Here is a 27115-nt window from a genome sequence, read left to right on the forward strand (position 1 = left end):
TCACATCTGGTGACAAAGCTGGCCAGCCAGAAGAGGTGGGAGCAGCTGGAGGTGCTGCCAGATGCTGAGCAGAGCTCTGAGCAGGGTGGTGCAGATCAGCTGCTGGGCACAGAAGCTCCGTGCCACGTGGGTGAGGGGCTGGGGCTGTGCTGCCTGGCATGAGCTATAGGGCAGGGACACTGCATGCCTGGGCATCTGGGGCAGCTCCTGGACACTCAGCCCCACAATCAGCCCAAGCTGAGCACAGCTCTTCTGGCCCAAAAGCAGCAGGAAAAAATTCCTAGTGGGAATGTCAGTTAGGCTATGGAAGACATGGCTGGAGTGCAGGGTGTCTGGGCAAGTCACCAGAGGCTGGTGGCAAGTGCCCTGGTACTGGCAGAGAGTCTGGCCTGAATGAGCTAATCACTGTTTCCATCTTGGCATTTTACAGCTCCAAGAATTTTTGATCTGTTAGAAACAGGAGGGAGAAAACAACCCCGAGCTAAAGGGCAAGTACAAGCAAGAGAGAGGAAAAAAACCTGGGGGCATGGGAGCACCTGGCACAGCAGAGGAGGGCAGGAGCTGCGCCGAGCCCCCAGTGTCCCTCAGCCAGGGCTGTGCAGTGTGACTGCTGCAAGATGCAATCACCCCCCAGCAGAAAGATTTTGGGGTGCTGATCTGGGCTGAGGAGCTGGCAGGCACAGGGGCACTGGGATGAGGGAGGTCGGTTCCGTTCTGCCCCGGCACTTCTGCACCCCACGGGCCCCCAGAGTGGCACAGCCCCCGGCAAAACAGCTGGGATGGGGAGGGGGGACAAAGGCAGGGAAGGTAGAGAGGAAGAGAGAGTAATTTAACATGACAGGCTGTTTATTTTGGCAAAAAGGGTCTCTTTTCAACAGATTTCAAAGCTCAGCCCTGGGGCTTGGGGGGGACCACACAGAGGGGTGGGAGATGAGGGGTGGGAGATGAAGGGGGGGGTTCAGTGGGGCACCCAGACTGAGAGGGAGGGAGAAGGATCCCCTGGCTGCTCCAGCCTGGGGCATGGGCAGGTTTTCAAGGGCTGGGAGTGCTTGCAGGCTGCAGGGGGGTGTCCCCGTGGTGCCCACGCTCCCGCACGCACACGCTTGCTGCATGCTCGCACACACATTCACACGCTCCCCCTGGCCCTGCTCCTTCCTCCAGGCCAGGGCTCAGCTGGAGTCTTGGCTTCCCCCAGTGACATTTCAAAATAGGCTGTTTATTAAAATTAAAAAAAAAAAAAAAACCAAACCAACAACTGCAGGGGGGGGATTGCTAGGAAAGAAATAATTATTATAATCACATTAAGAGCTTTGGCTGTAAAACTCTTGTGAGGGTTCAGGGAAGGAGCTGGGGCTGCTCTCTGCAGGGAGTGCAGGGGGCGGTTTTCCTGCCTTGTGCTCTTTTATTTTCCAGTCCTGATCCAACAACACCTCCCCTCCTCCCCTTTTCCTCCCCTTTATCCTGGGAAATGAAAACAATTTATTTAATGATGGATCATCCCTTTCTCTGGTCACTGACCTTCTGGGTGAATTTCTGCTGAGCTCGGTGGAAAACTCGAGGCTGGGTTGTGGATCCCATCTGTGGATGGGGGAGGGGGGGAGCTCACCCTTATCCTTCCCAAAATCCACAGCAACAATCCTGGGGAGCAGGACAGGGCTGGCAGAGAGAGTTCCCACCAAGAAGCCCAGAAGCAGACTTTGCTGCAGGCACTATCCCTGCAGACCAAGGGCTTTGGGGGCAGATATGGGGCCCCCAGAAGAAAACAGGGGGTTTTTGGTATTTATTTGATCTGCTCTGAGGTTGGGGTGGGCTGGGGTGCAGTGGGCAATGGAGAAGTGATCTCCACCCTGCCAGCAGCCCTTGCTGCCCAGCGGGGCTTTCTGGCTCAGGATTTCTGTGGGAAGTATTTTGGGAGCTGCTCAGGGCCGAGGTGTGTGGGGCAGTTTGGGGCTCCCAGCAGCAGCCAGCCCTGCGTTCCCTCTTTGGCTGGGTTTGTTCCCTGGGGAAGGGATTGCTGGGGAGGGAGAGGGAAAGGCAGGATCGTGGGGGGGTGGTGGGGTGTGTGTGTGTGCTGTCAGCACCCAGCACTGCCCGGGGCCCCAGGCAGGAGTGCTGCCCTGCATCCCTGCTGCTCTGCTCAACCCCCAGCTGACCTGCAGGAAGGGATGGAGCAACCCAGCATCCAGCCCCCTCCCCTCTGGCCCTTCATCTGCCGTGGCCCGCTGCTCAAAGCATGGTTCTTGTAAAAATGCGTAAATATTTATACAAGAGTAATTTAAAAAACATGGCCTGTCAAATAATCAAAGCAGCAGAACATCCGAGGAGCTTTCAGCTGGGTTGGGAAAGCCGACCTTGCCTCCCGATGCCGGGCTGCAGGGCTGGAGGTGCCCGTGGCCAGCCCCAGCCCTGTGTGGTGCCACATTTGCCAGTGTGGCCTCACTGCAGGCTTGAAGTCTTCATCAGAACTGGAGCTGGGTTGGCTTTCACTCCCATTAACCCAGCTGCAGGAGCCTCAGCCAGGGATGGGACTACACCAGGCTCTGGTTTCAGCCTCGTGTCCTGGTTTTGGCACTGCTCCCTGCACCGGGACTGCCCCAGGAGTCAGGGTATCCTTGGGTGAAGTGCTGTGGCCCTGTCCTCCCCTGAGACAGGGAGGCCCTGTCCCTCCCTGAGGCCGGGGGCTGGTGTGGGGAGTGGCAGGGTGGCAGCTGAGCTGACAGGGTGACCCCTGGTGCATCCCCATCCCTCCAGAGCCAGCAGCACCCTCAGCGTTTCAAAACCTGGGCTTTGCAGTGGTGGGGCAAGAGCCTTGGGCCAGGGCTTGCCCCAGGGAAGAGGATTTGTGTCCATCTCAGGGGTTGCACGTCCCCATCTGTGCTGGTGTCAGCTCCTTTTCTGTGTCCCAGTGGCACCGTGCTCCCCCAGGGAACAGCCCTGAGCTTCCCAGGGGAGCAGCACCTGGAAGGGAAGCACCCCAGGCCCACGTCCTTCTGCTCATTTGGGACTGCCCGAGGAGCAGGGAGGGGACAAACTGCAAGCCAGCAGCGTCCCTGCCACCACAGCTCAGATGACACGTGGCCACCAGATGCCTGAGGCTCAGAAAGGTCCCAGGGTGGCAGGAGGAGGTGACAGGATGGGAGAGGGGAAGAGGTCCCCCCTGTTCCTGGCCCTGTGGGGTGGAGCAGGCATTGCTGGGGGTTTGGGGGAGTGGGAGCTGGGTGTTGCAGTAACCTCCATCCTCCTGGCTACCCTCCAGCCCCTTCCCACCACCCACATCCATGCGCGTGATCTGTCTTGCTGCATTCTTTGAGCCTGGGCCAGACAACGAGTTCAAACCCTCTCACTAAACCTCAGCTCCCCTCCAACACCCACACACCTCCCTGGTCTACCTGGCTGCCTCTCCCACCCTGGGGAAGGAGCTTCCAGGACGAGTTCTCCCCCACAGGAGGTGATGCTTGTGCCACACACGTGTTTGGCATCCGCAGGGAACGCTCTCTGGGCTCGGCCCAATTAGCTGGGAGGGAGGGGAGAGCCAAATCCAAACCATGTGCTGACCTGCAGTCCCCTCTGCCTGAATTATCCGTGCTGAATGCGCTCTGGATCATTAACAGCTCCCCAGGCCCCTTCCACATGTCCTGTCCCCCAAGCAGGGGCTCTGACTGGGCTGGGGGTGGGCAGGGTTTGTGCTCTTTCCCTGGGGTGTTTTCTAGGGCTGCCTTTGGTGGGAGGCAGTGGGCTCCGCTGTGGGGCTGTGAGTGGTGCCTGGGAGAAACCTGGGGGTGACTCCCTGTGGATTTGGGGCAGCCCTGAAACTGGGATGGCAGGTAGAGACAGGCTTGGGGTCAGTGGGAGCACCTCTCCCTCCTGGAGGTGGTTCTTCACCGGGGAGCATCTCCAGCTGAAGCTGGGGTGAGAGTCCAGGGTACCCCTGGGACCTGCAGGGTCCCCTCCAAAGCCTCAATGGGATGGGTGGGGCAGATCCTGGCCCCCCTTTTGGTGGCCATCAGAGAGCTGGTCACCACAAAGGTGGTGGCAGAAAGGGGCATCTGCTGCTGGAGATGGAGTGGGTGGTGGAGAACAGAGCTTGGCCAGATGCTGTGCAGAAAGGGCTGCTTTCCCCCACACTCCCCCCAGCATTCTCAGCACAGAGCCCAGCTTTGCACTGGATCCAGCTCCAGGCCCAGAGGAAATGTCTGCAGCTGGGGCCCACAGCTGTTCTCCCTGCTCCATTTACTGCTTCCAATTTAACGTCCCGGGGAGCTGGGCTGGACAACACGGGGGGAACGCGGGGATGCTTTCCTGTGCAAAGCCTGCCTGGAAGAAAATCCTCCCCTCACACCTGAAATGGCTGCCCTTCCCCTCTCTAGAGGTAAAACCCACCAGGAGAAGGACAGGATGGCCCTATGGGGCTGGTCCTGGAGGAGGGGCAGGTCCTGCCACAACATCCCCGTGTTCCTTGGGAGCTGAGCCTGTGGCAGGCCTGGCACGGCATGGCAGGGCCAGGAGATGGGATTTGGGAGCATAGGGCTCACTCTGGTGGGTGTAAGGTGACAGCCAGGAGATGTCCCTGCAGTCACTCCTCTAAAGATGGGTCTGTGGCATGGCAGAGCCAGATTGGCATGGGGGAGGATGGCAGTGCCCCCCTGCATCCCACCTCGGCCAGGGAGGATGGCAGTGCCCCCCTGCATCCCACCTCGGCCAGGGAGGATGGCAGTGCCCCCCTGCATCCCACCTCAGCCAGGGCTGGGACTGGGCTGTGCAGCCTAATGCCTTCCAGAAAATCAGCAATGAATGGCCAGGGAGGGTAATTCATATCAAACCCATAAAACCTTTATTAGCGTCCTAGGGGAGAAATCCGGATGTGGCTGCTTATTTATTTTGGATTTCTCTCTCTCTCTCTCTTTTTTTTTTTTTTCCCTTTTCTTTTAACATTTTCTTCCAAGAGATTTTTAAAGTGATAGAGTCAGCTCTCTGGGATCAGCAGCAGGGCTCAGACAGGGTTGCCCGTGGTCCTGGACCACTGGTGGATGCACTGGCATTCCAGGAGTCAGGCTGATCTTGGGGTCCAGCTTTGAGTTGTGGCACAATTATCAACCCATCATGAGTTGATAATTATCCAGAACCATCGGTGTTTTAGTGGGGCTTCCCTGGGAGTAGCCATCTCCTTTCCTGGGAGCTCAGCCTCTCCCAGTCAAACCATTTCCCGATAATAAATGTAGGGTGGGTGTGTTTGTTTTGCTTTGCTTTTTTTTTTCCTTCAGTAAAGACAAAGAAGCCCTTGAGCCTGGAGCGTAACCTAAAACACGGCATTCCTGAAAAGAATTTCCTGATAATATTTTTAGCACCTGAAAAAAAAAAAAAAAGAGCGGGGGGGGGGGGGGTGGGGGGAGAAGGAGGAGGAAAAAAAAAGCCAAAAAAACAGAGAAAAAAAGGAAAATGACCCATGTTTTTTTTTCTCCTTCACTCTTTTTTTTCCCTCACGCAGCCCTGTGTTTTAAGGGAGCGGGGGAGGCTGGGGGAGCGGCTGGCCCCGGGTGGAGGGGGGATGCTCTGTGCCCACGCGTGTTTTTGGGTGGGACAGGGGGGGACCCCCGGCCGCTCGCGCTCCTGGGGGAGCCCCCATGGCTCCGCCCCCGAACCCCGCCCCCCGCGCGCCGCGCTCCCATTGGCCGGCCACACCCCGGCTATGCAAATGAGCGGCGGGGGCGTGGCCGGCAGGGTGAGGGCGCTCGGAGCGCCGTGGAGCTGAGGGGCTGAGGGGCCTCTGCTCCGCGCAGCGCTGAGGCCATCGCTCCCCGCTCCCCGCGCCCGGTTCCGGACAGCCGCAGCAGCAGCCGCCGCCGCCGCCCTCCCCGTGCCCCTCCGCGGGCGTCCTGCCCCGCCCCGCCCCGCCCTGCCCCGCCCCCGCCATGCTTCCGTGGCTGGTGCCCCCGTGAGAGGCGAGCGGCGGTGCCGGCGGCCATGCAGGTCCTGGCAGGCTGGGCCGTGCTGGTGGCACTGGGCGAGTGGCTGTGGGCCGCTGCGGAGGTGCCGCTGGGGGACTTCTACCCCTTCGGGCCGGCCCAGGGCGACGCCGCCACGCGGAAGCAGGACGACGGTGGCTCCGAGCTCCGGCCCCTCTCCATCCCCTTCCCCTTCTTCGGTGCGGGGCACACCGGCCTCTATGTGAGTAATTTCCACTTATTTCTGCTTATTTCCTCCCAGTCCCTCTTTTTCTATCCCTCTAATTCCCTCTTTTCTGTTTCATTCTTCCTCTTCCCTTCCTCTTATTTCCTCTTTCCTGTCCTGCTTGGATGAATCCGGGTGTCCTTTGGGGCCATCAGGTGGTCCCCACTTCACTGGGACCATCAGAGGAGCAGCGGTGAGCCCTGGGTTTGGGGAGCATGCAGGACCCCTGGCTCGGTGTGCAGGTCCCCAGCCAGGATCCTGGCCCCAGTGCCTTGGGAATGCTCACCCACGGTGGGGAGCCTGGACTTAGCCCTGGCTGGAGCCTGCATTGCCTGTGTGCCCACACCTTGTGGGACTGGCTTGGTGGCGTGCTGGGGGATCCCGACAGCAGGGAGCTGCGTGAATCTGGTGGGCAAGAGCCCAGAGCTGGTGTGCTGCAGCCCTGGCATGGTGGCCCCTGGCTGGTGGCCCTTGCTGCAGCAAAGGGGTGTTGGTGGGGCTCTAGGTGTGATGTAGAATAAAGAACTGCGCTTTGTGCTGCCCACTCAGCACATTCCCTTGCTTTTCCCTGTGCCCACTGGGCTGCTGGGACTACCGGTGACACGCTCCTTTGCAACCCCTAAGCCACCGGGAGGGGACTGTGGCCAAAGAACTCAAATCATGCCTGGCCCATCATGGGCCCTGTGGCTGTGGCCAGAGCGGCAAGCCCAAGTGCCCGGCTGTCCATGGAGTATTTTGGGTGGTGCTGTCTTGCATCCAGAAGTGAGATTTGGGCTCCCCATGCCAGTTTCCACCTGTCTCAGAGAATCCTTCAGGGTCCTGATCCCATCTCCCCAGTTTGCTCTGGGCTTAATGATGGCCCAGACACAGATGGCAGAGGAGAGGGCTGAGCATTGTCTTGATGCCATCCCAGAGCTGGGCTCATGTACCATTCCACTGCCTCGGCTCAGCACAGGGGGTCCTTGGTCCTACCCGGTCGTGTTTTTCCCCTGATCAAAGCACCAGCCCTGCCATTGGGTGGGAGGGATCCAGGCTTGGGGCTTGAGCCACTGTGGAAGGATAGAAAGGGCTGGGAGAAGCCAGGTGACATGATGGTTGTCCCACAGAGGATCCACAGTGTAGCTCTAGGTCTTGGAGGGGCTTCAGAGATCAGAGGACAGTGCATCCCCTTTCCCTGAGCTAAAACCCCTCGGCTCTGCAGGGCCAGCTTGCCCACTCCCAGCACACAAGCCCATGTGGCAGGGGCCCTCCTCCCCAGGGAGCTGCTGTCCAGGGGGACTGGCACAGCGCTGAGTTCACCTGGAAACCTCTGCTCTCAAGGGCTGCCTCCAACCACCCCCCTCCTCCTTCACAAAAACCAGCAACAACAAAAAAAGCCCTTCTTGGCTCTGGTTCTCTCCCATCTTGCTTTAATCAAGGGAAGAATGTTCCTCTGCGGACACAGTGGGGTTACGGAGGCTTTGGGAAAACAGAATCCTCTTTCCCTTAGTCACAGTAAGGACTGCCCTGTGTTCAAATGGAGGGGCTATCAACCCTCCTCAGGGACTGGGGACCTCCCCCAGGGGCTGTACAAGGCCATCACAGCTCAGCCCCCCCCGTGCCTGGGTGTGCTGGCAGCTGGGGTGAAAACATTCTGGCTTCCACATGGCTCCTGGGGATGCGGGCTCCCAGCTCCTTTTTGGCACACGAGTGTGACACCACTGCCTGCCTGCGTGCCAGAGCTGCTCTCTCCAGTTGAGAGCCTCTTGCCTGTACCAGGCCCCCTTTTCCATCCTGCCTGGAGAGCTTGGCTGGAATCTGTGTGTTCCTGCCTGTCCCACGGTCGCTTGTGGGGAACAGAGTGGCTTGGAGCTGACTAGACTGCCTGTCGTGGCGCTGTGGCAGAGTGCCGGCAGGGTCTCCTCCAGGGAATTTGGGTCCTCAGGGTGAGAGCGTTTCCCTTTGATCCCTGTTCAGGCAGGCAGGGGGTTTCTTCACCTTCCTCATTCCCACTGCATCCCCAAGTTGGAAGGTAGCACTCAAGGCAGCAGCATTCACTACTTCCAGTTTCTTTCCCTGGGCTCAGGCTGCCTCTGCCATGCATCCGTGGGCCAGGCATCCCAGAACCCTAATTGCCCCAATTAGTGCTGAGGAACAGCTTGAAGTATCTCACCCTGGGGGTCTGGCACCCCCCACTTTAATGAGAGCAGCTTTGCATGGGGTGGCGGCGCTTGGTCACCTGGTGATCAAGAGCCCCTTGGCTCACGGAGTGCTGTGCATGCCGGTGGGTGGGTGGATGGATGGAGCAGGGCTCCTCCCACCCTGGGCCAGTGCCCACAGCCCCCTGCCAGCAGGGTCCAGCCCCATGGGCTGCCTGCGAGCCGTGAGGCAGGGGAGCGAGCTCAGGCCTCTCCCCTGCCAAGAGCGGTGCCGTGAGCTGGCCCCACGCACCGGGCACTGTTTGTTTTATGCGCAGGGCTCCTGCAGTTTTTGCAGCTGTTCCCCTTCCCCTGGCCCGGAGAACAGGGCTGGGTTTGTTCGGGCAGTGGCCCGCAGCCGCGCTCCACTGAGCAGGCGGCTGGGCCGGGGGGCTGGGGCTGTTGTGGGTGCTCAGGCACGTCTCTGCTTCTAAGGACAGGAAGGGGAAGCGCTCCAATATTTGTGGAAAGGGGAGGGGGAGAGAAAGATGAAATGGAAAGCACCTCTAAAACATGGATTCCTGCTGGCAGCAGGAGTCAACTGTGGCCACCCGTTTCTTTCCCTTGCTCTCTGCAGGTAAACAACAATGGGATCATCTCGTTCCTGAAGGAGGTCTCCCAGTTCACGCCAGTGGCCTTCCCCATCTCCAAGGACCGGCGGGTGGTTGCTGCTTTCTGGGCAGATGTGGATAATCGGCGGGCGGGTGAAATATATTACCGAGAGAGCACCGAGCAGCCCATCTTGGACAGAGCAAGCAGGGACATTGCCCAGTATTTCCCTGAGTTCCCAGGGTTTTCTGCACAGTGGGTCTTCATTGCAACCTGGTACCGAGTCACCTTCTTCGGGGGCAACTCATTTTCACCAGTGAGTAGCTGAGGCAAAGCAGCCACCCCACCTGTGTGCCTTCAGTGTGGTGCCAGACCTTCCACTTGGCACGGAGCTGTCAGCAGAGCTCAGCTGGCCATGGTGTTGGCCATGTAGACCATGATGGCTCCATCACCATACCTTGCTGTGACAGAGCAATAGTGGGCTAGCAATACCAAACCGTCCTCTTTTTGTGCCATGTGGAGGCTTTACATCATCAGCCTTCCTGGGCAAAAGTGAGGCACCTTTTGCCTTCCAGATTCTCAATATCCATATTTTCCCCCATTTTTCCCATTCCTCTGGGATGAGAAGAGAGCTGTTCTAGCTCAGGATCACAAGTTAGGATTAAAAATAATTGAACCCTAAATCCCTTGCTCGTAGAGGAGGACTGGAGTTGAAGGAAACATCCCTTTGCTGAATGTAGTTTCTGTCACTTTATTTTAGGACTGGTTCATCGTCCCTCACTGCTTTCCTCCCCTCCCTGCTGCAGGTAAACACTTTCCAGATTGTGCTCATCACAGATGGCAAGCTTTCCTTCACCATCTTTAACTATGAGTCCATCACCTGGACCACGGGTATGCACGCCAGCAGTGGGGGGGACTTTGCTGGGCTCGGTGGCATTGCGGCACAGGTAAGTGGCAAATGTAGCCCCTGGGGTGCCTGGGTAGCACATCCGCCTTGTGAGCTTGTGGCTCCTGTTTGGGTTTCTTGGAGGTGGAAAATCTCCCCCTGCTTGTTTTTTTTTTTCTTCTTCTTCAGAGTTCTTAAATATCTGTGTGTGCTCTGGCTCCCAAAGCTGAGACCATACAGGGGGCTTTGTTATCCTGAAACCACAGATCTTTGCCTTGGCTGCTGCTTCACAGTCCCTTTTCCTTCCTAACCTCAGCCTTTAAGAGCAGCTGCCATGGCTAGCACAGCTTTTGCTTGTAGTTTTATTTCATCCCTGTGTGTGTTGTTGTGTTAAAGGGAAAAAAAGCCAACACCCACACCCGCAAAAACCCCAGTACCCACTTGGATGTGTGATTTACCGACAGTTGATCCGTGCTTGGCTCCCTGCTTGCCAGCCTGCAGCAGGCAGGATGCTGCAGGTGGAGAGGAAGCAAATGGGATTTGAATTCCCAGGAAGGGACTAAGCAGGCCAAGCATCCATTTCCCCCTGTTGTCCTGTCATGTGAACAGGATTGAGCGCTGGCCTGTGGCATGTGGAAAGGGAAAGCTGGTCTGAGTGGTGCCACCAGTGGTGCCATGTTACAAGAGAGATAAGTCCAGGTGCTCCAGCTGCCTTTTCCCATGCATTAGTGATGTCTCTTTACTCTGTGCCTTTGTCCTTCCAGGCAGGTTTTAACGCTGGTGATGGAAAGCGCTACTTCAACATCCCCGGATCCCGCACCGATGACATCGCTGACGTGGAGATGACGACAAATGTGGGTATCCCCGGGCGCTGGGTGTTCAGAATCGATGATGCCCAGGTGCAAGTGGGGGGCTGCAGCAATACAAGTAAGAGGACAGCAGTTAGGTTTACTTAACTCCCAACCCAACCCCACACTGTTCTCCAGCCCCATCTTTCCCTGCCTCAACCCCCACCTCCGCGGGGTGGAAAAGATGTCTGGAAGGGCTTTGGGGAGGGAGGGGAGGCAGCGATGTGGGGACTGTCTGCAGCACCAGCTGTGGTTGGGGATGGCACCTGTGGTTGCCCTGGGGCTGGGAACGGCTGGGAGAGCAAATGGGAAGGGGAGGAAGAGTTCTTAGTTTAAAGAAGCCTGCGGGGAGTGATGAGGGAGTCTGGGGAGGAGGTGATGTGCACAGTTGGGCCCCTGCCATCCCACTGCCAGGCAGGGCATGAGGGACCAGCACCCTTGGGGGGGGTGCATATGTCCATCAGTACCCTCGTACGCTGGGCTGAGCCGAATGGAGGGCTGCTGAATGCCAGCCTGCCATGTGGGGTTAGGTTGCCAGGGCCTGGTCCATGCTCCCCACTCTAGGGGTCCTGGCATGTCCCCCACAGAGCTGTTGGTCTCCGGTTCCTCATCCCTACTTCCCCCTGGCCGTGTTTTCCCACTCGTGATCTGTGTGTCTTGCGTTATCGGTGGATTTTCTGTACATGGGCTCTCCCATTCCCTTTCCCTCTGCCCTGAATGATAAGTGAGGGCATGCTCATGTTCCCTCAGCCAGTGGAGCAGACCTCCCCCCAGCCGGGCTGCAAACCTGTGCAGCCACTCCCCCTTGCACAGGCGGAGTAAGACTGCCCCCTGTGTCCCAGGGGAGCCCGCCAGGAGCAGCCCCTGCCCCGCCATCAGGCAGGCAGCCCCACGGGCTCCCCAAGCACCCCAGGGAGCCGGGCGGGTGCAGGGAAAGACCCTGGCACTGGTGTGGCTGGAAGGTGGCAGGTGAGCCCTGCCAGGGTGGGGTGACAGGGGGTCACTGCCTGTTCCCACAGCCTCTGTGTGCCTGACACTGCGGCCCTGCCTGAATGGGGGGAAGTGTATAGAGGACTGCATCACGGGGAACCCCTCCTACACCTGCTCCTGCCTGGCCGGTTTTACTGGGAAGAGGTGCCATGTTGGTGAGCACTTTGCTGCAGGGAGCAGGTCTAGCTCTCAGTGTCACTGCTGCGTGCTGGCAGTCTGTCTGTCCTCGCCCTGAGCTCCTGTCCCCACGTGGGGCTCTGTTTCAGATGTGGATGAGTGCCTCTCCCACCCATGTCAGAACGGAGCCACCTGCCTCAACGGTGCTGGCAGGTTCACCTGCAGGTGCCCACCAGGCTTCAGAGGCAACAGCTGCGAGACTGGTGAGCAGTGTGGCACCTGAAAAGCAGAGACCCCAGGCTTGGGGGGCACTTCTGCTCTTGGGAGGGCTCTTCAGACCAGGGCTCCTTCAGTAGCTGCTGGGCTCTAGCAATTTGTGACAGCCAACTTGGATTTCGGCTTGCTTTAGGCAAAAGAAGCTTTTCTCTGGCCATGAGCCTTTCCTTCTGCTGACTCTTCTGAGGGCTTTGCTCAGCACTGCTGCCAGCACTCTTCTACCACCACTCCCTTAGCCAGAAAAGCTGGCAGCCAGTGCTCAAACAAGCCTTGCAGGCCCTGCTTTTGCAGGTGATGCTCTGGTCCCGGTCTTCAAAGCCAGGGGAGACCCTCCCAGTCCCTGGCAGGGGCTGTGGTTACAGGTTTCTCCCACTGCTGGCCTCCGCCTGCTAGTGGAAGTGCTGCCAAAGCATTTGGCTCCCAGCAAGCTGCCGCACCAGTGGAAAAGGCGAGAAGGGAGTTGACTTGTGGGGGAGGAAGGAAGGGAGGGAGAAATACCCAGCAGAGCACACTGACTTCCAGGAGGTGTGGTGGGATGAAAGAGCTGAGTTGCCTAAGGACAGGTTTTGGGGACAGTCATGACTGGGGACATGGCCACTGTCTCCTGACAGAAGGTGCATGGGTGGCTCCACTCCGTGCTCTGCCTAGGCCTGGTATCATCATGTATAGAAGGTGCTATATGCTAGTCCTGTGCCTAGGCTGACACCCCTGCCCCTCTTTTTTTGATGTTATTCTGCAGCAGAATCACCATGTGAGAACAGGGTGTGCCAGAATGGTGGGAGTTGCCAGGTGGTGAACAGGACAGCAGCATGCTTGTGCCAGTCGGGGTACACAGGGGAGGACTGCCAAACAGGTGAGTGACAGAAACAGGCATGGGATGGAGATGGGTGACATTTCATACCTTGGCAAGCTTCCTTCCCAGTCAGCTTCATTCCTGGATGTAGTTTTGGGAGGGGAATGTTTGGAATTACCAGTGGCCTTTACTTTTTTTCTGTCCGTTACCTTCACCCTCCTGAGCATCATCCAGGCTGGGAGAGAGGTGCCAGGTGAGCTGGCTGTGCCCACACATGACCTGATGACCTTTCCTGGCCTCCCCTTGCAGAGGTGAATGAATGTGAGTCCAGCCCATGCCTGAACGGTGGGCACTGCATTGACCTGGTCGATAACTACACCTGTGTGTGCCTGGAGCCCTTTGTGGGACAGCGCTGCGAGACAGGTGCCTGTGCCCCAGGATGACCCCCGGCAGGGACTGTGTCCCCCATGTTCTGCTGGCCATCATGCCACTCTCCCAAGCCCAGGCTCTCCTTCTGCTCACTTCCTTGCTTTCCCCTTAGCAGATTCATCTTCCTGTGAGGATCGGAGTTGCCAGAACCGGCAGACGTGCAACTACATCCGCCCTGGCCGCTATATCTGCACCTGCTCCCCGGGTTATTACGGCAACAACTGTCAGTACGGTGCGTGAGGTTGTGCCTCGACCAGCCTGGCGTGGGAACTGCAGTCAGGGGCACTGGGCAGGAATGGGCAAATGGCTGCAAAAGGGCTGTGTCAGTCACAGGCACTGCTGAAACTGGTGGGCGGCACGTGCAGAGCGGCCGTGGTGCTGCCAGGAGGGAACACCTTCTGCGGGGCTGCTTGACCGTGCTGGAACCTCCAGCAGGATCCCCAGGACGGAGGATATTCCAGCCCCAAACTGGACCTCTCCAGCTCAGGCTCCCCATTCCCCACAGGTGGGCCCCGCGTGCCCGGTGCCTGCCTCTCGCAGCCGTGCCAGAATGCAGGCAGCTGTCTGGAGACTGAGCGGGGCTATGTCTGTGAGTGCCAGGAGGGCTACACTGGACAGGACTGTCGAGACCGTGAGTACAGCCCAGGGGACTTGCTGGTGGGGGGCAGCATGTCAAGGGGAGCCTTTGTGCTCATGAGAGGGAGAAGCAGCAGCCCCAGAGAGCCTGTTCAGGACTCTGGGATTGAGCAGAGGGTCTGTCCTCCTGGAAGAGGCTGTGCCCGTGTGTCTGAGGGCCTCAGGGCTGCTGCCCACCTGAGCTTCCCCTGTGATTGGCATCTGGCAAGGCTGCTTGTCTGTCCCAGCCTGCAAGCAGGAAAGGTCCAAGGAAGCTCCTGTTTCCTCTCTTGCAGAGCTCTCTGAGGGCTGTGAGTGTCGTAATGGGGGCAGTTGTCTGGAGGGGAATGTCACCGTCTGCCAGTGCCTTCCTGGGTTTTTTGGTCTCCTCTGTGAATTTGGTAGGTGAAAGCTTCTTGCCTGCTGTGTTCATTCCCTCTGGGATGCTTGAGTCAGGCAGCCTGTGGGTTAGCAAGGAGGCACTGCCCACACCTGAGCCTAGCACAGTGCCAGGGGCACACACACTGAATTTGAGCCTGGAAATATTGTTGCCTGGTGAGATAGCAATGCTTACACCTCCAACAGCTCCTTCCCTTGGAGCTGTGCCTCTCCCAGCCGCTGCCTCAGCCCAGCTACCATGGGTGCAGAGGAAGTCGTGGCCTTTGTGCACTCCCTTGCTGAAGCTCACTGAGCATCCAGGCTGGGCATTGCCATTTGCACTGTGCCAGAGGATCTGTCCTGCCTCATTGGACGCTGCAAAGTTAGGAGACTTCTGTTTCCATGTGGTGTCCTCCTGCCACTGACTGAAAGAGGCTGGCACTGGCCATGTGTTTGCAGAAGTCACCACGACACCGTGCAACATGAACACGCAGTGCCCGGACGGTGGGTACTGCATGGAGTACGGCGGGAGCTACCTCTGTGTCTGCCACACCAACTATGGCACCAACCACAGTAAGACTCCACAGGGACCAGCCCTGGGGTGAGGGTGAGCAGGGGGTACCCTCACCTCACCTCAAGGGAAGCTGCCCTTGTACCCCTGACTGTATGTCCTTGGTGATGCCCTGTGTTTGGCTCTGCAGCGATGCCGTCCCCCTGCGACTCAGAGCCCTGCTTGAATGGAGGGTCCTGCAAGGTTCATGATGACTCGTACAGCTGCGAGTGTCCTCAAGGCTTCCTTGGAATGCACTGCGAGAAAGGTACCTCCACAGTGCTCCCTATGGCCCCAGCACCTGGCAGAGGTTGGGAGAAGGGCTTGGACCCTCTTGGGAGATGAACAGTGACTTGCAGAGCTGGAAGTTGGTGCAGGTTTTCCCATCCCATCCTGCAGGGTAGAGGGAGGGATTGCATGACTCCCTTCATGACACCCAACAGTCGCAGCAGCAGATCCAGTTGTTTCCTGTAGAACACCATCAATGTTGATGTTTTTTATTTACATGCCACAACTTCTGCCCTTGGGAGCCGCTGTCTCCCAGCATCATGCACCCGTTGTCCCCCAAGGCCCCAGCACACACCTGCACGGGTGTAGTTTTTGTGGTGTTGCTGGACCCAGGATGCAGTCAGGCTTCCTGCAGCGAGGGCTGGAGGGTGCTGGTGGGGGGCAGCAGCTCTGGGTGACCCCGCTCTGGGCTCTCTCTGCAGCCAAGCCTCGGCTCTGCAGCACGGGGCCCTGCCGCAACGGGGGCACCTGCAGGGAGGCGGACGGCGAGTACCACTGCACCTGCCCCTACCGCTTCACCGGCAGGCACTGCGAGATCGGTACAGCCCCCCGGCCCCCCCTGGGAGGAGAGGTGGCAGCTGCCCCACCGGGCTCATGCCTGCCTTGTGCCCCCAGGTAAGCCGGACCCCTGTGCCTCGGGGCCCTGCCAGAATGGAGGCACGTGTTTCCACTACATCGGCAAGTACAAGTGTGACTGTCCCCCGGGCTACACCGGCCGGCACTGCGAGATTGGTAGGTTTGAGGAGGGCGTGCCACTGCCTGGGGGGATGGTGGGTGTGACTGTCAGGAGCTCGCTGCTTGCTTTGAGCCCCCTTCCTTGCAACTCTTCTTTGTGCCCTGCTGGAAGGGGAAGGGGGCCGGCCCTGTTTTCATTCCTTGCTCTGCTCTTCTTCCAGTGCCCTCCCCTTGCTTTCTTAGCCCCTGTGAGAATGGGGCTACCTGCGAGGACCTCGGCGGGGGCTATGCTTGCACCTGCTCCCTGGGCTATGTAGGGAAGCACTGCCAGTTTGGTAAGGGCCTTGCACATCCCCTGCTGGCTGGGAACCTGGGGTGCCTCTGTGGGCCCCATTCATCCCCTGTCTCTCCACAGAGGTTGACTGTGGCATCCCCAGTGAGGTGAAGCATGCCCAGGCTTCTTTCAACTCCACCAAGGTGGGCTCACTGGCTGAATACCAGTGTGAGCTGGGCTACATCCTCAGCCAGCACAACCATCCCCGTGTGTGCCGTGTGCCAGGTGTCTGGAGCGACCCCCCTGAATGTGATGGTGAGGAGTGCTGGGGAGTGGGCAAGCCCTGGGACACCATCCCAGTGGCCTGTGGTCACAGCCATGGTTTGGTGACCCTAGGATATGTGCTGTGCTCATGTCTCTCCCTTGCTCAAATTTCTTTAGAGATTGATGAGTGCCAGTCACAGCCGTGCCTGAATGGTGGCCAGTGCAAGGATCGTGTCTCTGCCTTCCTGTGCTTGTGTGAGCCAGGTTACACCGGTCACCACTGCGAGCTGGGTAAGAGACCATGCTCCAGGACTGTCACAATCCCTTCCTCACCCTCCCACCCTTGGGAAAGCCCCAGTGGATTGTGAACTCCATTGCACGGAGCTAGGTTAGCAGGAGCTGTGTGTGCTTGGATCAGCCTGAGGCACGGGCTTCTTTCCCAGGACTCCCAGCCAACCATAGGATTTCCCAGCAGGGAGATGCTGCTCCTGTTTGGGGACAATGGGCAGTGTGGGAAGTGGTGGGACTCTGGCATGTGGCTTCAGCCCAGCTCCCTGGGATCCCTGGAGCAGAGGACAGTGGTAGGAGAAGGTGGGCTGTTGGAAGTTAGACAAAGGGACATGACACAGGCAGCCTATGGGATGGATCTCTTGGCACAGCCCCACACTGCTAATCGTCCCCAGGTGTCCCTGAAGGAATGTCCCCATGCCATGTTCTTCAGGGGCAGGCCTGAGGCAGTGGGCATCCAGAAGCAGGGATGTTCCTGGCCACTGGGCTTGGGGAAGCAAATGACATGGGAAGGGTCCATGCCCTGTGGGAGAGCTGCTGCCTCTCCAAGTCCCTGTCCTGAGCCACCAGCCATCTCTGTGCTGAGCTGGTGCCTGTCTTCCCTCTGGACCCCAGATGTTGACGAGTGCCAGTCAGAGCCCTGCAAGAACAGCGGGACCTGCCAAGACCTCCCTGGGTCCTTTGCTTGCTCCTGTCCTGAGGGCTTCCTGGGAACCCAGTGTGAGACAGGTAGGGGCTCTCTCTTTCTGGGTCAGTGGGAGGCTGGACTGTGGGCACCAGGACACTGCCAGGGCTGGAACCATGCCAGGTGGCTGGTCACTGTCTTGGACACCTTGACCCCAAACCATCATTTGGTTGCTCACTGTTGCACCTCCTTGCCTGTAGTTTTGGGGGCAGAGCTGAAAGTGCTCTGACGGGGAGGGAACAAGGAATGAAGTGTCCACCAGTGATAGACTCCCTTTCCAAGGTGTCCACCCCTTCCTGGGCATGTGGGCACCATGGTGTACAGTAGAGGTTTCAGTGTCCAGCCCAGCTATGCCAAACTCTGGGCTATGCATCTGCCCTGCTGCCCCCTCGGGGGTCTGTCACTGTTGCTCGTTCATGGCTGCTGGGAGCTGGCTGCTGGCATGCTCACTGTTGGCCTTCTTCCCCCTCCAGAAGTGGATGCCTGTGAGTCAGACCCTTGCCAAAATGGAGGGGAGTGTGAGAGCTACGGGGGCTCCTACCTCTGTGTGTGCCCAGAGGGTTTCTTCGGCTACCACTGTGAGACAGGTGAGGCAGGCAGGGCAGCGCAGGGCGGCCCCGGGGTCAGCGGCACTGCTGACACTGCCAAACCTGGCACCTCTCCCACAGCCAGTGACCCGTGCTTCTCCAGCCCCTGTGGGAGCAGAGGCTACTGCCTGCCCAGCAATGGCAGCCACAGCTGCACCTGCAAAGTCAGCTACACAGGCAAGAACTGCGAAAAAGGTAAAGGCCCTCAGCAGCAGCAGCAGCAGGACATGATGTGGGGCTTGACGCCAGCCTGGCAGTGCCCACTACCCAAGAGGGGCTCAACACCATCCGGGACCAGCAGCACTCCTTGAGTTGGGCAGGCTGGGGGCTCGCCCTGGGGGGGGGCAGCCCATGCCCCACCAGTGCCATGGGTGGGTGCTGGCATGCTGAGTTGCTGCCACAGGTGCCGAGCTAGGCACCAGGACATGGGGGACAGATTTCCCCTGCAGCAGTGGCAATCCCTCGGATGCCCTCAGGAGGGGAGGCGGAGGCGTCCGAGGGAAGCCTCTTGGCACTGGCCTCCCCCGAACCCCTCGCCCCATCCCGCAGTGGTCACAAGTGCTTGGCCACCGGTGATACCAGGGAATGCTCCTGGTGCCCTGGCTCCTCCTGTGCCCACTGAGCCGAGGGGGGCTTACACCCAGAGAGCCCCTGCCAGGTGTGCCAAGCGAGACGAGCGAGGACCTTGTCCTCTTATCGCCGCTGTTCTGCCGCTTGCTGACAGGGTCTGTTCTCTAAAGATTCATGGCATTACCTCTCCCCTTTGCTTTTGCACACACCCTGAAGAATTGCTGCCACCAACCTCATTAAAGGTGGAAAGGGTGGAGGACACTGGTGTGTTGATTTCTTGGCACCCACCTGAGGACGCAGCTGCCAGGCAACTCATTGACGGCTACGCCGTGACGTACGTATCCCTCGACGGCTCTTACCGCAGGACAGATTTTGTGGACCGAAGTCGTTCTGCCCACCAATTGCGGGCACTAACCTCCGGCAGAGCCTACAATATTTCTGTCTTTTCAGTCAAACGCAACGTGAACAACAAGAATGATATCAGCAGGCCCGTCATGCTCACCACGCGCACTAGTGAGTAGCGTCCCCAGGGGGATCACGGTGTGAGCGTGCGCGGCCCCTGCAGGTGCCAGGGTTTGTGCTGCCACCTCCAGCCTGCAACCAGCTCCAGCATGGTATCAAACCTGGCAGGTTTGCTGGTGCAGATCCTAAAATCCAGCTGGGGGACTTTGGAAAGTGCTTGACACAGAGAATCGCTGTTTTCTTTGCTGTGAGTAAAAGGCCTGGCGCCCTGTGGCTCACCCTGTCCAGGGGCTGTAAGGGAGCTTGCAGTAGGGATTGCTCCTGAGCCCCATTCATTGGGGCCAGGCTGTTCTGCTTCTTGTCACTGTGTCCAGGAGAGTTTGAGGAGCCCCTGTGCAGGGCAGGCAGTGGGGCTTCTGCAGTCCTGTGGACCATGCTGCTTGGTGTGGGAACATGGTAGCAAGGGCAGGGGCTGTCAGGGACCTCTGCTCTTGGGCAGAGGAAGGGGCACAGTGATGCCTCTGGGGCATGGACAGGCAGAGCAGCTTTGATCCCACTTCCTAGGGCAGGCAGGTGTGGAAATCAAATGCAAACAGGATGGAGGGAATTAGGAAAGCAGGTGGCCTCTGAGGAGAGGAGAATGGCCTCACAGCAGGCTGAGACTAAGTGAAGCCCAGGGGAGGAGATGGCAGCATAATGCTGGGCACAGCATCTCATGGAGCCTCAAGCCACAGCTGGATGCTGGGGTCAAGATGGCCACCTGAAGTGTGCCGTGGATTTAACAGTCACTAGTGGGCTTCCCCAGGGCTCAGTTTGGGGCTGGTCCTATTTAATGTATTTGCTGATGGTCTGGACCTAGGGATTTTGTGTACCCTCAGTAAATTTGTAGCTAACACCAAGTTGGATGGGAGTGTTGATCTGCTTGAGGGTAGGAAGGCTCTGCAGAGAGACCTTGGCACACTCACTCAAAGGGCCAAGGACAGCAGCATGATGTTGAATAAAGCCAAGTGTTGAGTCCTGCACTTGGGTCACAGCAAGCCCCTGCAGCTCCAGGCTGGGGAAGGAGTGAAGAGCTCTTTAGTAGAAAGGGATTTCAGGGTGCTGGTTGACAGCTGCCTGAATATGAGCCAGCAGTGGGCCCAAATGGCTAAGAAGGCCAATGGCATCAAGAGCAGCATGGCCAGCAGCACTAGGGAAGTGATCATCCCTCTGCATCCTGGCATTGTTGAGGCTGCAGTGCATTCAGTTCTGGGCCCCTCACTTTAAAAAGGACATTTAGGCAGTGGAGCATGTCCAGAGAAGGGCAGCAAGGCTTGTCAAGGGTCTAGGAAACACCTTATGTGGAACAGCTGAGGGAGCTGGGTTTGTTTAGCCCTGAGAAGAGGAGGCTCAGGGGGACTTCATAACTCTCCAGGACTCCCTGACAGGAGGCTGCTTTCTTCTGTCATGCCTGCAGAGAGAGAACAAGAACTAATGGCCTAAAGCCAAGATAGGGAATTCATGTTAGATAGTAGTAAAGAAAGTTTCACTCTTTGGGTGTCCAGACATTGGAATAGGATATCCAGGGAGGTGGTAGAGTCACCATTCCTGGAGGTGTTCAGGAGGCATCTGGACCTGGTGCTGAGTGATGCTGTTTAGGGGTTATAGTGGTTTATAGAATGGTTTATAGTGACAGTGCTGGGAGGATGGTTGGGCTGGATGATCTCCTAGGTCTCTTCCAGCCTTGATGATTCTATGGTTAGGGTTGGGCCTGGGCACTGCAGCCCCTTTGGAGCTGTGGTAGGGGGCTGGGGCAGAGGGGACAGCCGGGGCTGCTTTGAGTAGCCCAAGGTCCTGTGGGTGAGCAGATAGATGTGCCCCCCACCTGCCTGGAGACTGTGAGGAGGGCCTGAGTTCAGTGGGAGAGGCTCCACTGAGGAAGGCGATGCAGAGATGCCAGCAGGACGCTCTTGGGGGCGCATGGGGAAGGGAGGGGGTGCCCCACGATGACCGCAGTCCCCTGTGCTTGCTCCGGCCAGGACCGCGCCCGGTGGAAGGCTTTGAGATCACGAATGTGACTGCCAGTGCCATCACGGTGCAGTGGGCTCTGCACCGCCTCCAGCACTCCACTGTCAGTAGGGTCAGGGTCTCCATCCGCCACACGGGGGACCTGGCAGGCCGCACCGTGGAGCTCAACAGCAGCGTGGCCAAGTACACCTTCCTGTGAGTGGCTGCTGCTGGCTGCCAGGGCTCCGGCTCCCTCAGGCTGCCCCGCTTACCCCTTCCCACCCTTTTTCCTGCACAGGGACCTGCAGCCAGGAGAGAGGTATATCATCCATGTCACAACGCTGAGCGGCCTGGGAGTGGAAGACCACCCCTCAGAGAGCCTGGCCACAGCCCCTTTTCATGTGTGGACAAGTAAGTGAGGTTGTCTTTGCCATCCTGGCTTGGCAGGAAAGCTGTGGGGAGGGAGAGGTGTGGGAGCTGCCAGACTGTCTGGCCAGCACAGCAAGTAGGAGGTGTGCAGGCAGGGCTGGGGAGGCCAGGAAAGACTCTGGCATGTCCTCCCCTGCCAAATGTTGTTCAGTCTTTGAGACCAGCATGAGCCCAGCCCAACGCATGGATTCATCCCCTGCTGTCTGGCAGTCAGAAGGCAAGGGCTGACCTGGGTGCCAGGGTGCAGGGAGGCTCTGTCTTGGCAAGGACCAAGTGTTGAGCATCCCCTCACTGTGCATCCCCCGGCTGGAGCAGGCTTGGGGCTGGGCTGGGCAGTGCCAGGCAAGCTGGGGCCCTGGCACACTTGTGAGGTGATGTGAGCAAGTAGGGCGGTGGCCATTCAGGGGCACCAGCTCTGACCACTTCCCTCCCCATCCCTGCCTGCTGCAGGGCCTCTCCCCCCACAAAACCTCACCGCCTCCCACGTCACCGCCACCTCTGTGTCCATGGCATGGGAGCAGCCCCCTGCTGGCACCATGGAGGGGTACATCATCAATGTCACCACGGCCCAGAGCGTCAAGAGCCGCTACGTGCCCAACGGGAAGCTCGTGTCCTACACGGTGCGGGACCTGCTGCCGGGGCAGCGCTACCACCTGTCCCTGACAGCTGTGCAGAACACGGAGCAGGGCCAGGTGCACAGCGAGCCCATCCACCTCTACGTCAGCACCTGTAAGTGCTCCGGGCTCTGCTGGGCTGCTGCAGCACAAGGGAGGCAGTGGGATGACAGGGAAGGGGGTAGGGGGTTCAAACCAGTTGGCCAACAGAGTGATGAGCCCTTGTTGCCTCAGCACTGTCTGCAGCAGGCTGTGGGGATGGGACACAGCTCCACTGGAATGGGAGGCGGGGGTTGTAGGCTTAGCAAAGAGCAGACGCAGAGCTCCAGCTTGGTGGTGGGTGCCTGCTGCATCCCCGGTGTGGGGAGAGTGTCCGTGTGCCGCCTGGCAGCCTGGGCATGATGGGACTGGCTGGGAGGTCGGTTGCTGGCTCACACTGCCTCCATGAAGCCTCATCCTTTGGTCTGCAGTGCAGAGGGATGGGGCTCCAGAGAGACGGTGGAGCCAAGCTGGGCACCCCCGGGTTCTGCGGAACAGGCTGCCGCCAGCCTTCCTGCCGGAGCTCCGCCTGCTGGCAGATCATGACACGGCTGAGGAGCCCTCGCCTGCCCCCAGGTAGGCACTGCCTCGGCACTCCGGGCTCTTCCACTCGGCCCAGGCACCAGGCTGAGCCAGTCCCTTTTCCCAGCTTCCGTGCCCAAATGTGTGCAGGGTCGAGCCATGCTCCTGCTGGGGTGCAGCCTCTTGTTCACCCACTGGGGTTCTCAGCCAGGCCCCTCACCCTGAGAGCAGTTCCCCCACGGGACTTGCACAGAGCTTGATGCCACCAGTGAATGCTTTATACAGCTGCCATGAGCCCCAGCACACAGAGCCTGGGAGACCTGCAGTGCCCTGTACCCTCATGGCTCTCCTGTCCCAGGTTCACAGAGCTGGTGGATGGCAGAGGGAGGATCAGTGCCAGGTTTGGCCCTGCGCTGGGAAAATCCATCACTGTGAAGACACGTAAGTGCTCTTGTGCCTTTGTGTCCTGCTCCTGTCAGCCAGTACCATCTCCTGCACCTCCCTGCCAATTGAGGTGGTGGCCAGGCAGGCTGCTGTAGGGATGGGGGAGCTACAGAGGAGGGTGGAGCCCTCTCACCTGGCCCTGGGCGGGCAAATATCTGCTCTGCTTGTTAGACCCCTGCCTGAGGAGAGGGGTGACTGGCTGGGGGAGCCCAGAGAAGGAGCCTTGCTGATGGGAGGCAGTGCTGACTGTGGCTGCCCTTCTTCCTTGCCAGCAGCAGCAGGGGCCTGAGCAGTGGCTCCATAGCCCTCCAGTGCAGCCCCTGCCTTCCCAGCAGCCTCAGCCCCCACTGTCAAGAGCAGCCTCACACCTGAGGAGGGGGCCTGGGTGAGAAACCCCTCCCTAGTCCTGGCCTAGTCCCCATTTTCCATCCTGAGAAGACTGGGGACCAACCCAAGATACCCTAGAGCACCTGCAAACCCCACACCATGGGGTGGGGAAGGGGCCTGGCACACCTGAGCACAGCCCTTGGCCTCACTGCACATCCTGGTTCTGCCCCTGCCTCCCCAGGACTCTGTCCCAGCCCCTTCCAGGAGGAGTAAGGGTGTCACCCCAATTCTAGGAATGCCAGCTGGGAAGGGCTAAAGCACTGCCTCAGGCCTGACCAGTGCCCCAAAGCTGCAGGCAGGCTGGACCCCCTTGGAGAGGCTGCCTTTGGGCCTGGCTCCAGCCTGGAAGGTGACATTTAATCCTCTCATTGTCCAGAGCCAGAGGCTCCAGTGAAGCTGGAGAACACAGAGGTGTCCAGCTGGGACAGTCTGGCACTGCAGCTGCGTGAGGCAAAGAGCACGAGTAAGTCCCAGGGGGAGACCCACAGCAGCAGGAACCCAGCCCTGGCCTCACAGGCAACCTGCTCAGCACCAGCCTGTCCTCCTTGGAGGCGTGGCAGGCACCCCTGCCCACCTGCTCTTCCTGGGAGCACCCTGGCAGTGCCAGGGGCTCGGCAGGGCTGAGCTGTGGCCCCGGGCTCTGATGGTCGAGCGTGTTTTGCAGGAGAGGGGCAGAACTGCTCCAAGAATCCCTGCAGGAATGGAGGCACCTGCACCCGAGATGAGGAGTCCTACCACTGTGCCTGCCGCCCGGGCTTCAAGGGCCGGCTCTGCCAGCTGGGTGAGTGCCACGCTGTGCTCCCTCCTGCCGTGCCAGGCTGCTGGCTGTCCCTGCCACAGGATGTCCCCTAGGATGTAGGTCACCCAGCACACCCTGCCAGCACCCAGGGGCTCCCACAGTGCCTAGGCTTTGCTAGAGATCTGTGTCATGCTGGCAGCTGAGAGAGGGGCTGGGATCTGCTCCTGGCTGAGCTCTCTGCCTCTGCCTGGCAAGCCAGGCCCCTGCCTTACCCAGAGAGTTATGTAGGCAGTGTGAGGCTGGGGGCTCTGCTTCTACTGCTGGGTCAGCTGTGTGGAGGCCAGCCCTCCAGCATGGCCAAAAAGCCAGGGGGGCCTCACCAGATCCTTGCCACAAGGCACAGGCAGGCAGGGCCAGGGATGGGCTCAGTGATAGCTCCCCTCTCCTATTCCCCAAGCAGCCTGCAAGAAGGTGCCACACTCGTGCACACGGCTGTACTCGGAAACCAGGTCATTCCCAGTGTGGGAAGGAGGCACCTGCCACTATCTGTGAGTACTGCCTGCAGGTTATGCTCCCCCCTTCCCCTTGTGCTCTGAGCCGGGGATGTCTCCCTGCAGCTCGGCTTTGGGGAAGGGAGAGCGAGCACGAGGCCGTCTCCAACCCCAGCTGGCAGTTGCCCCCTCCCCAGTGCAGGCTGAGCAGCCCCTGTGCCCACCCCAGCTGTGCCTCAGGGCAGGGTGTTGCTGAAGTGACAGCCCCATACTGGTGTTACCCACCCACGTGGCAGCAAGGTTGGATTTGGTGTGTGTGACCCCCAGGCAGCAGCAGATCCCATCCAGCTCCTGGCTGTCTTTCCATCTGTGAGCAGAGGGCTGGGGGAGCCCCGGTGCAGTGCCAGGGCATGGGGGGTTCTGCTCTGCCCCTGGCCTCCCTGTGATGGAGGCAGGGATCAGTCCACCAGCACAGCAGGCTGAGCCCCATTCCTGCCAAGGTTGACTACTGCAGCCTGGAAGGAAATAGGGGAAATACCCAGACTTCCCCTTCACTCTCATTAAAGCACATCTCTCCCTTTTGTTCCTTACACTCACATCTCCACTGTGTGTGCAGGTCCAGGAGAGTCTACAAGGTACACCAGGATATCTGCTACAAGGAGAGCTGTGAGAGCACCACTTCCAAGAGGACAAGCAGCAGGTACAGCCCACAGCACACACTGGATGTGCCAGCCTTCCTGTCATCCTGGACAGGAGGATGTGGCTGGCTGGTGTGCCCCAGCATGCATGGGGACCCCCAGGCTGGGGGTGGCCTGCCAAGGGCTACAGACATGACCAAGGCTTGGATGCCAGTGCCATGTGCTTGCCTGTGGGCAATGGCCAAGGGGCCACTGGGGCTGACAGTGCTGTCCTCCCTTCTCTTGCAGAAAGCCAAGCAACAGTCACACACTGAAGAAGCCCTAGAAGTAAGTACCTGCTCCAGCCCTCCCCAGATGCAGGCAGGGGCAGTTCTTGTGCAGGCAGTCAGGAAGATGGGTGCAGACCAGGGCACAACCCTGGCTCATGCCACCATGTCAAGAGGGTGTGAGGGCTTATGGCTGAGGCCTCCTGGCTGTGGCTGGGGTGGAGAAGCAGGAGGCAATGCTCTGCTTCCCCCTGGCTCTGCAGCTCCATATGAGCAATAGATTCCTTGCATAGAAAGGGCCAGGCAAAGGCTGGAGTCCTGGAGGCAGCAGGTCGCCTTCTCTCAGCACAGGACTGGTGCACAGGGTGGGAAGAGGCCAGCTGCAGGGCATCTGGCAGACTCTGCACACCAGCTCATTTTACTCCTGCTCCTCCACAGGGTTTAAAGCAGTAGAAGCTTCGTCTTTCCACATCTAAGGGCTTTTTGAACACCAGGAAGATCAGATCTGCTCACTGGGTTGAACACAGCAGGGGAGCCTTCCTGCCTGGTGTCAACCTCTCCCTCTCCTCCAGCCCATTTAGGGACATGCAGCTGGATCAGCACCCTGAGTAGTGCTCCCTTTCCCCCTGCTGGCCCAGCACTGCCTTTTGCTGGCCCCCTCTCTGCCCCTGAGGAGCTGAGCACCAGTGCCCCTTGAGGGGGCCAGCCCTGCTCAGCACCCCCAGCCACTCTGCACAAGCCAAGGGCTCCCCGCTTCACTCAGGGATCAGCCCAGCCCCTTGCCAACAGCATCTGCACCAATCTGTTTTCATCATCCAAGGTTATAAATTACCTATAACCCTCAAATAAAACAGTTCAATGCAGACCAAAAAGCTTTAGCCATCACCTGAAATCTGGCCCCCAAAAGCATGCTCTGAGGAGCAGCCTCTGTAGATGAGTTAGAAATGGTGAGCAGCTCCGAGTGGTGAGGCGAGCACGGGCAGTAGAGGAGCATTCCTGTTTCCTCTGCTCTAGCAGGGAAAACTGAGGCAGCTTCTACTGCCTGCCTTTTTTCTTTGCTTTGTAAACAAGCCCTGCTTTTAACCAAATTTTCCAGCTCAGAAACCAATAGAGCACCTAAAAAGAATTTAAAATGTGATCTGTAGGGTGAAATCTGTCAGCTGAGGCATGCCAGTACCACCACACTTGGTGTTGCCTCCACCCCAGTGCAGGGCACAGCAGAGGCTTGGTGAGGAAGCCAGCCCCAGATGCCATCCCCTTGCACTGCACTTCCCTGTGGCACCAGTGCTGCAGGGTTATGTGGAGGAGAGGACCAGCACCCAGCACTGCAGCAGGGCAGGCAAGGAAAGAAAAAGTGTAGCTTAGAAATGTTCCTAGTTTTTGTGAGTTTGTATGACAACACTAGTTAAACATAGATTTGTGTATTAACGTACACGGTGTATATTATAAATTAACACATACCAGAGATATATCACAGTTATGGTATAGAGTGTCATGGCCCCAGCAGAGTGGGATTATTCTGGTGGGGAGGGCCTCTCCTCCTGCCAAGCAGGGCTCTGTTGCTCAGCCACATGTCTCAAGCAGCAGCTTGGAAGCTGCTCTCAGAGCAGGACAGGCCCAGGAGTTTCAGTGCTCCTGCCATCACCTCTTCCTCCTGGGAGCAGTGGAACAGCGCTCAGCCTGGGGGCAGG

At 58.8% G+C, this 27115-nt stretch overlaps 1 protein-coding gene across 1 annotated transcript; it reads left to right on the forward strand.

The window, feature by feature from the left end:
• The first annotated feature begins 5650 nt into the window (after window positions 1-5650).
• On the forward strand, window positions 5651-26696 carry SNED1 (sushi, nidogen and EGF like domains 1). The gene is made up of 33 exons (XM_084212563.1): window positions 5651-6165; window positions 8923-9210; window positions 9701-9841; window positions 10545-10707; window positions 11648-11773; window positions 11885-11998; window positions 12751-12864; window positions 13114-13227; window positions 13349-13465; window positions 13739-13864; window positions 14145-14249; window positions 14686-14799; window positions 14928-15044; window positions 15487-15603; window positions 15680-15796; window positions 15961-16074; window positions 16155-16328; window positions 16455-16568; window positions 17181-17294; window positions 17724-17837; window positions 17919-18032; window positions 18624-18920; window positions 20888-21071; window positions 21154-21266; window positions 21735-22013; window positions 22369-22513; window positions 22818-22900; window positions 23667-23753; window positions 23955-24071; window positions 24490-24577; window positions 25137-25220; window positions 25447-25485; window positions 25863-26696. The coding sequence occupies exons 1-32, from the start codon at window positions 5962-5964 to the stop codon at window positions 25481-25483; spliced, it is 4335 nt and encodes a 1444-aa protein (XP_084068689.1). The 5' UTR covers window positions 5651-5961; the 3' UTR covers window positions 25484-25485; window positions 25863-26696.
• The last annotated feature ends 419 nt before the right edge of the window (window positions 26697-27115 follow it).

The sequence above is a fragment of the Fringilla coelebs genome, assembly GCF_963513975.1.
Source record: "Fringilla coelebs genome assembly, chromosome: 10".
Classification (NCBI taxonomy): Eukaryota; Metazoa; Chordata; class Aves; order Passeriformes; family Fringillidae; genus Fringilla; species Fringilla coelebs.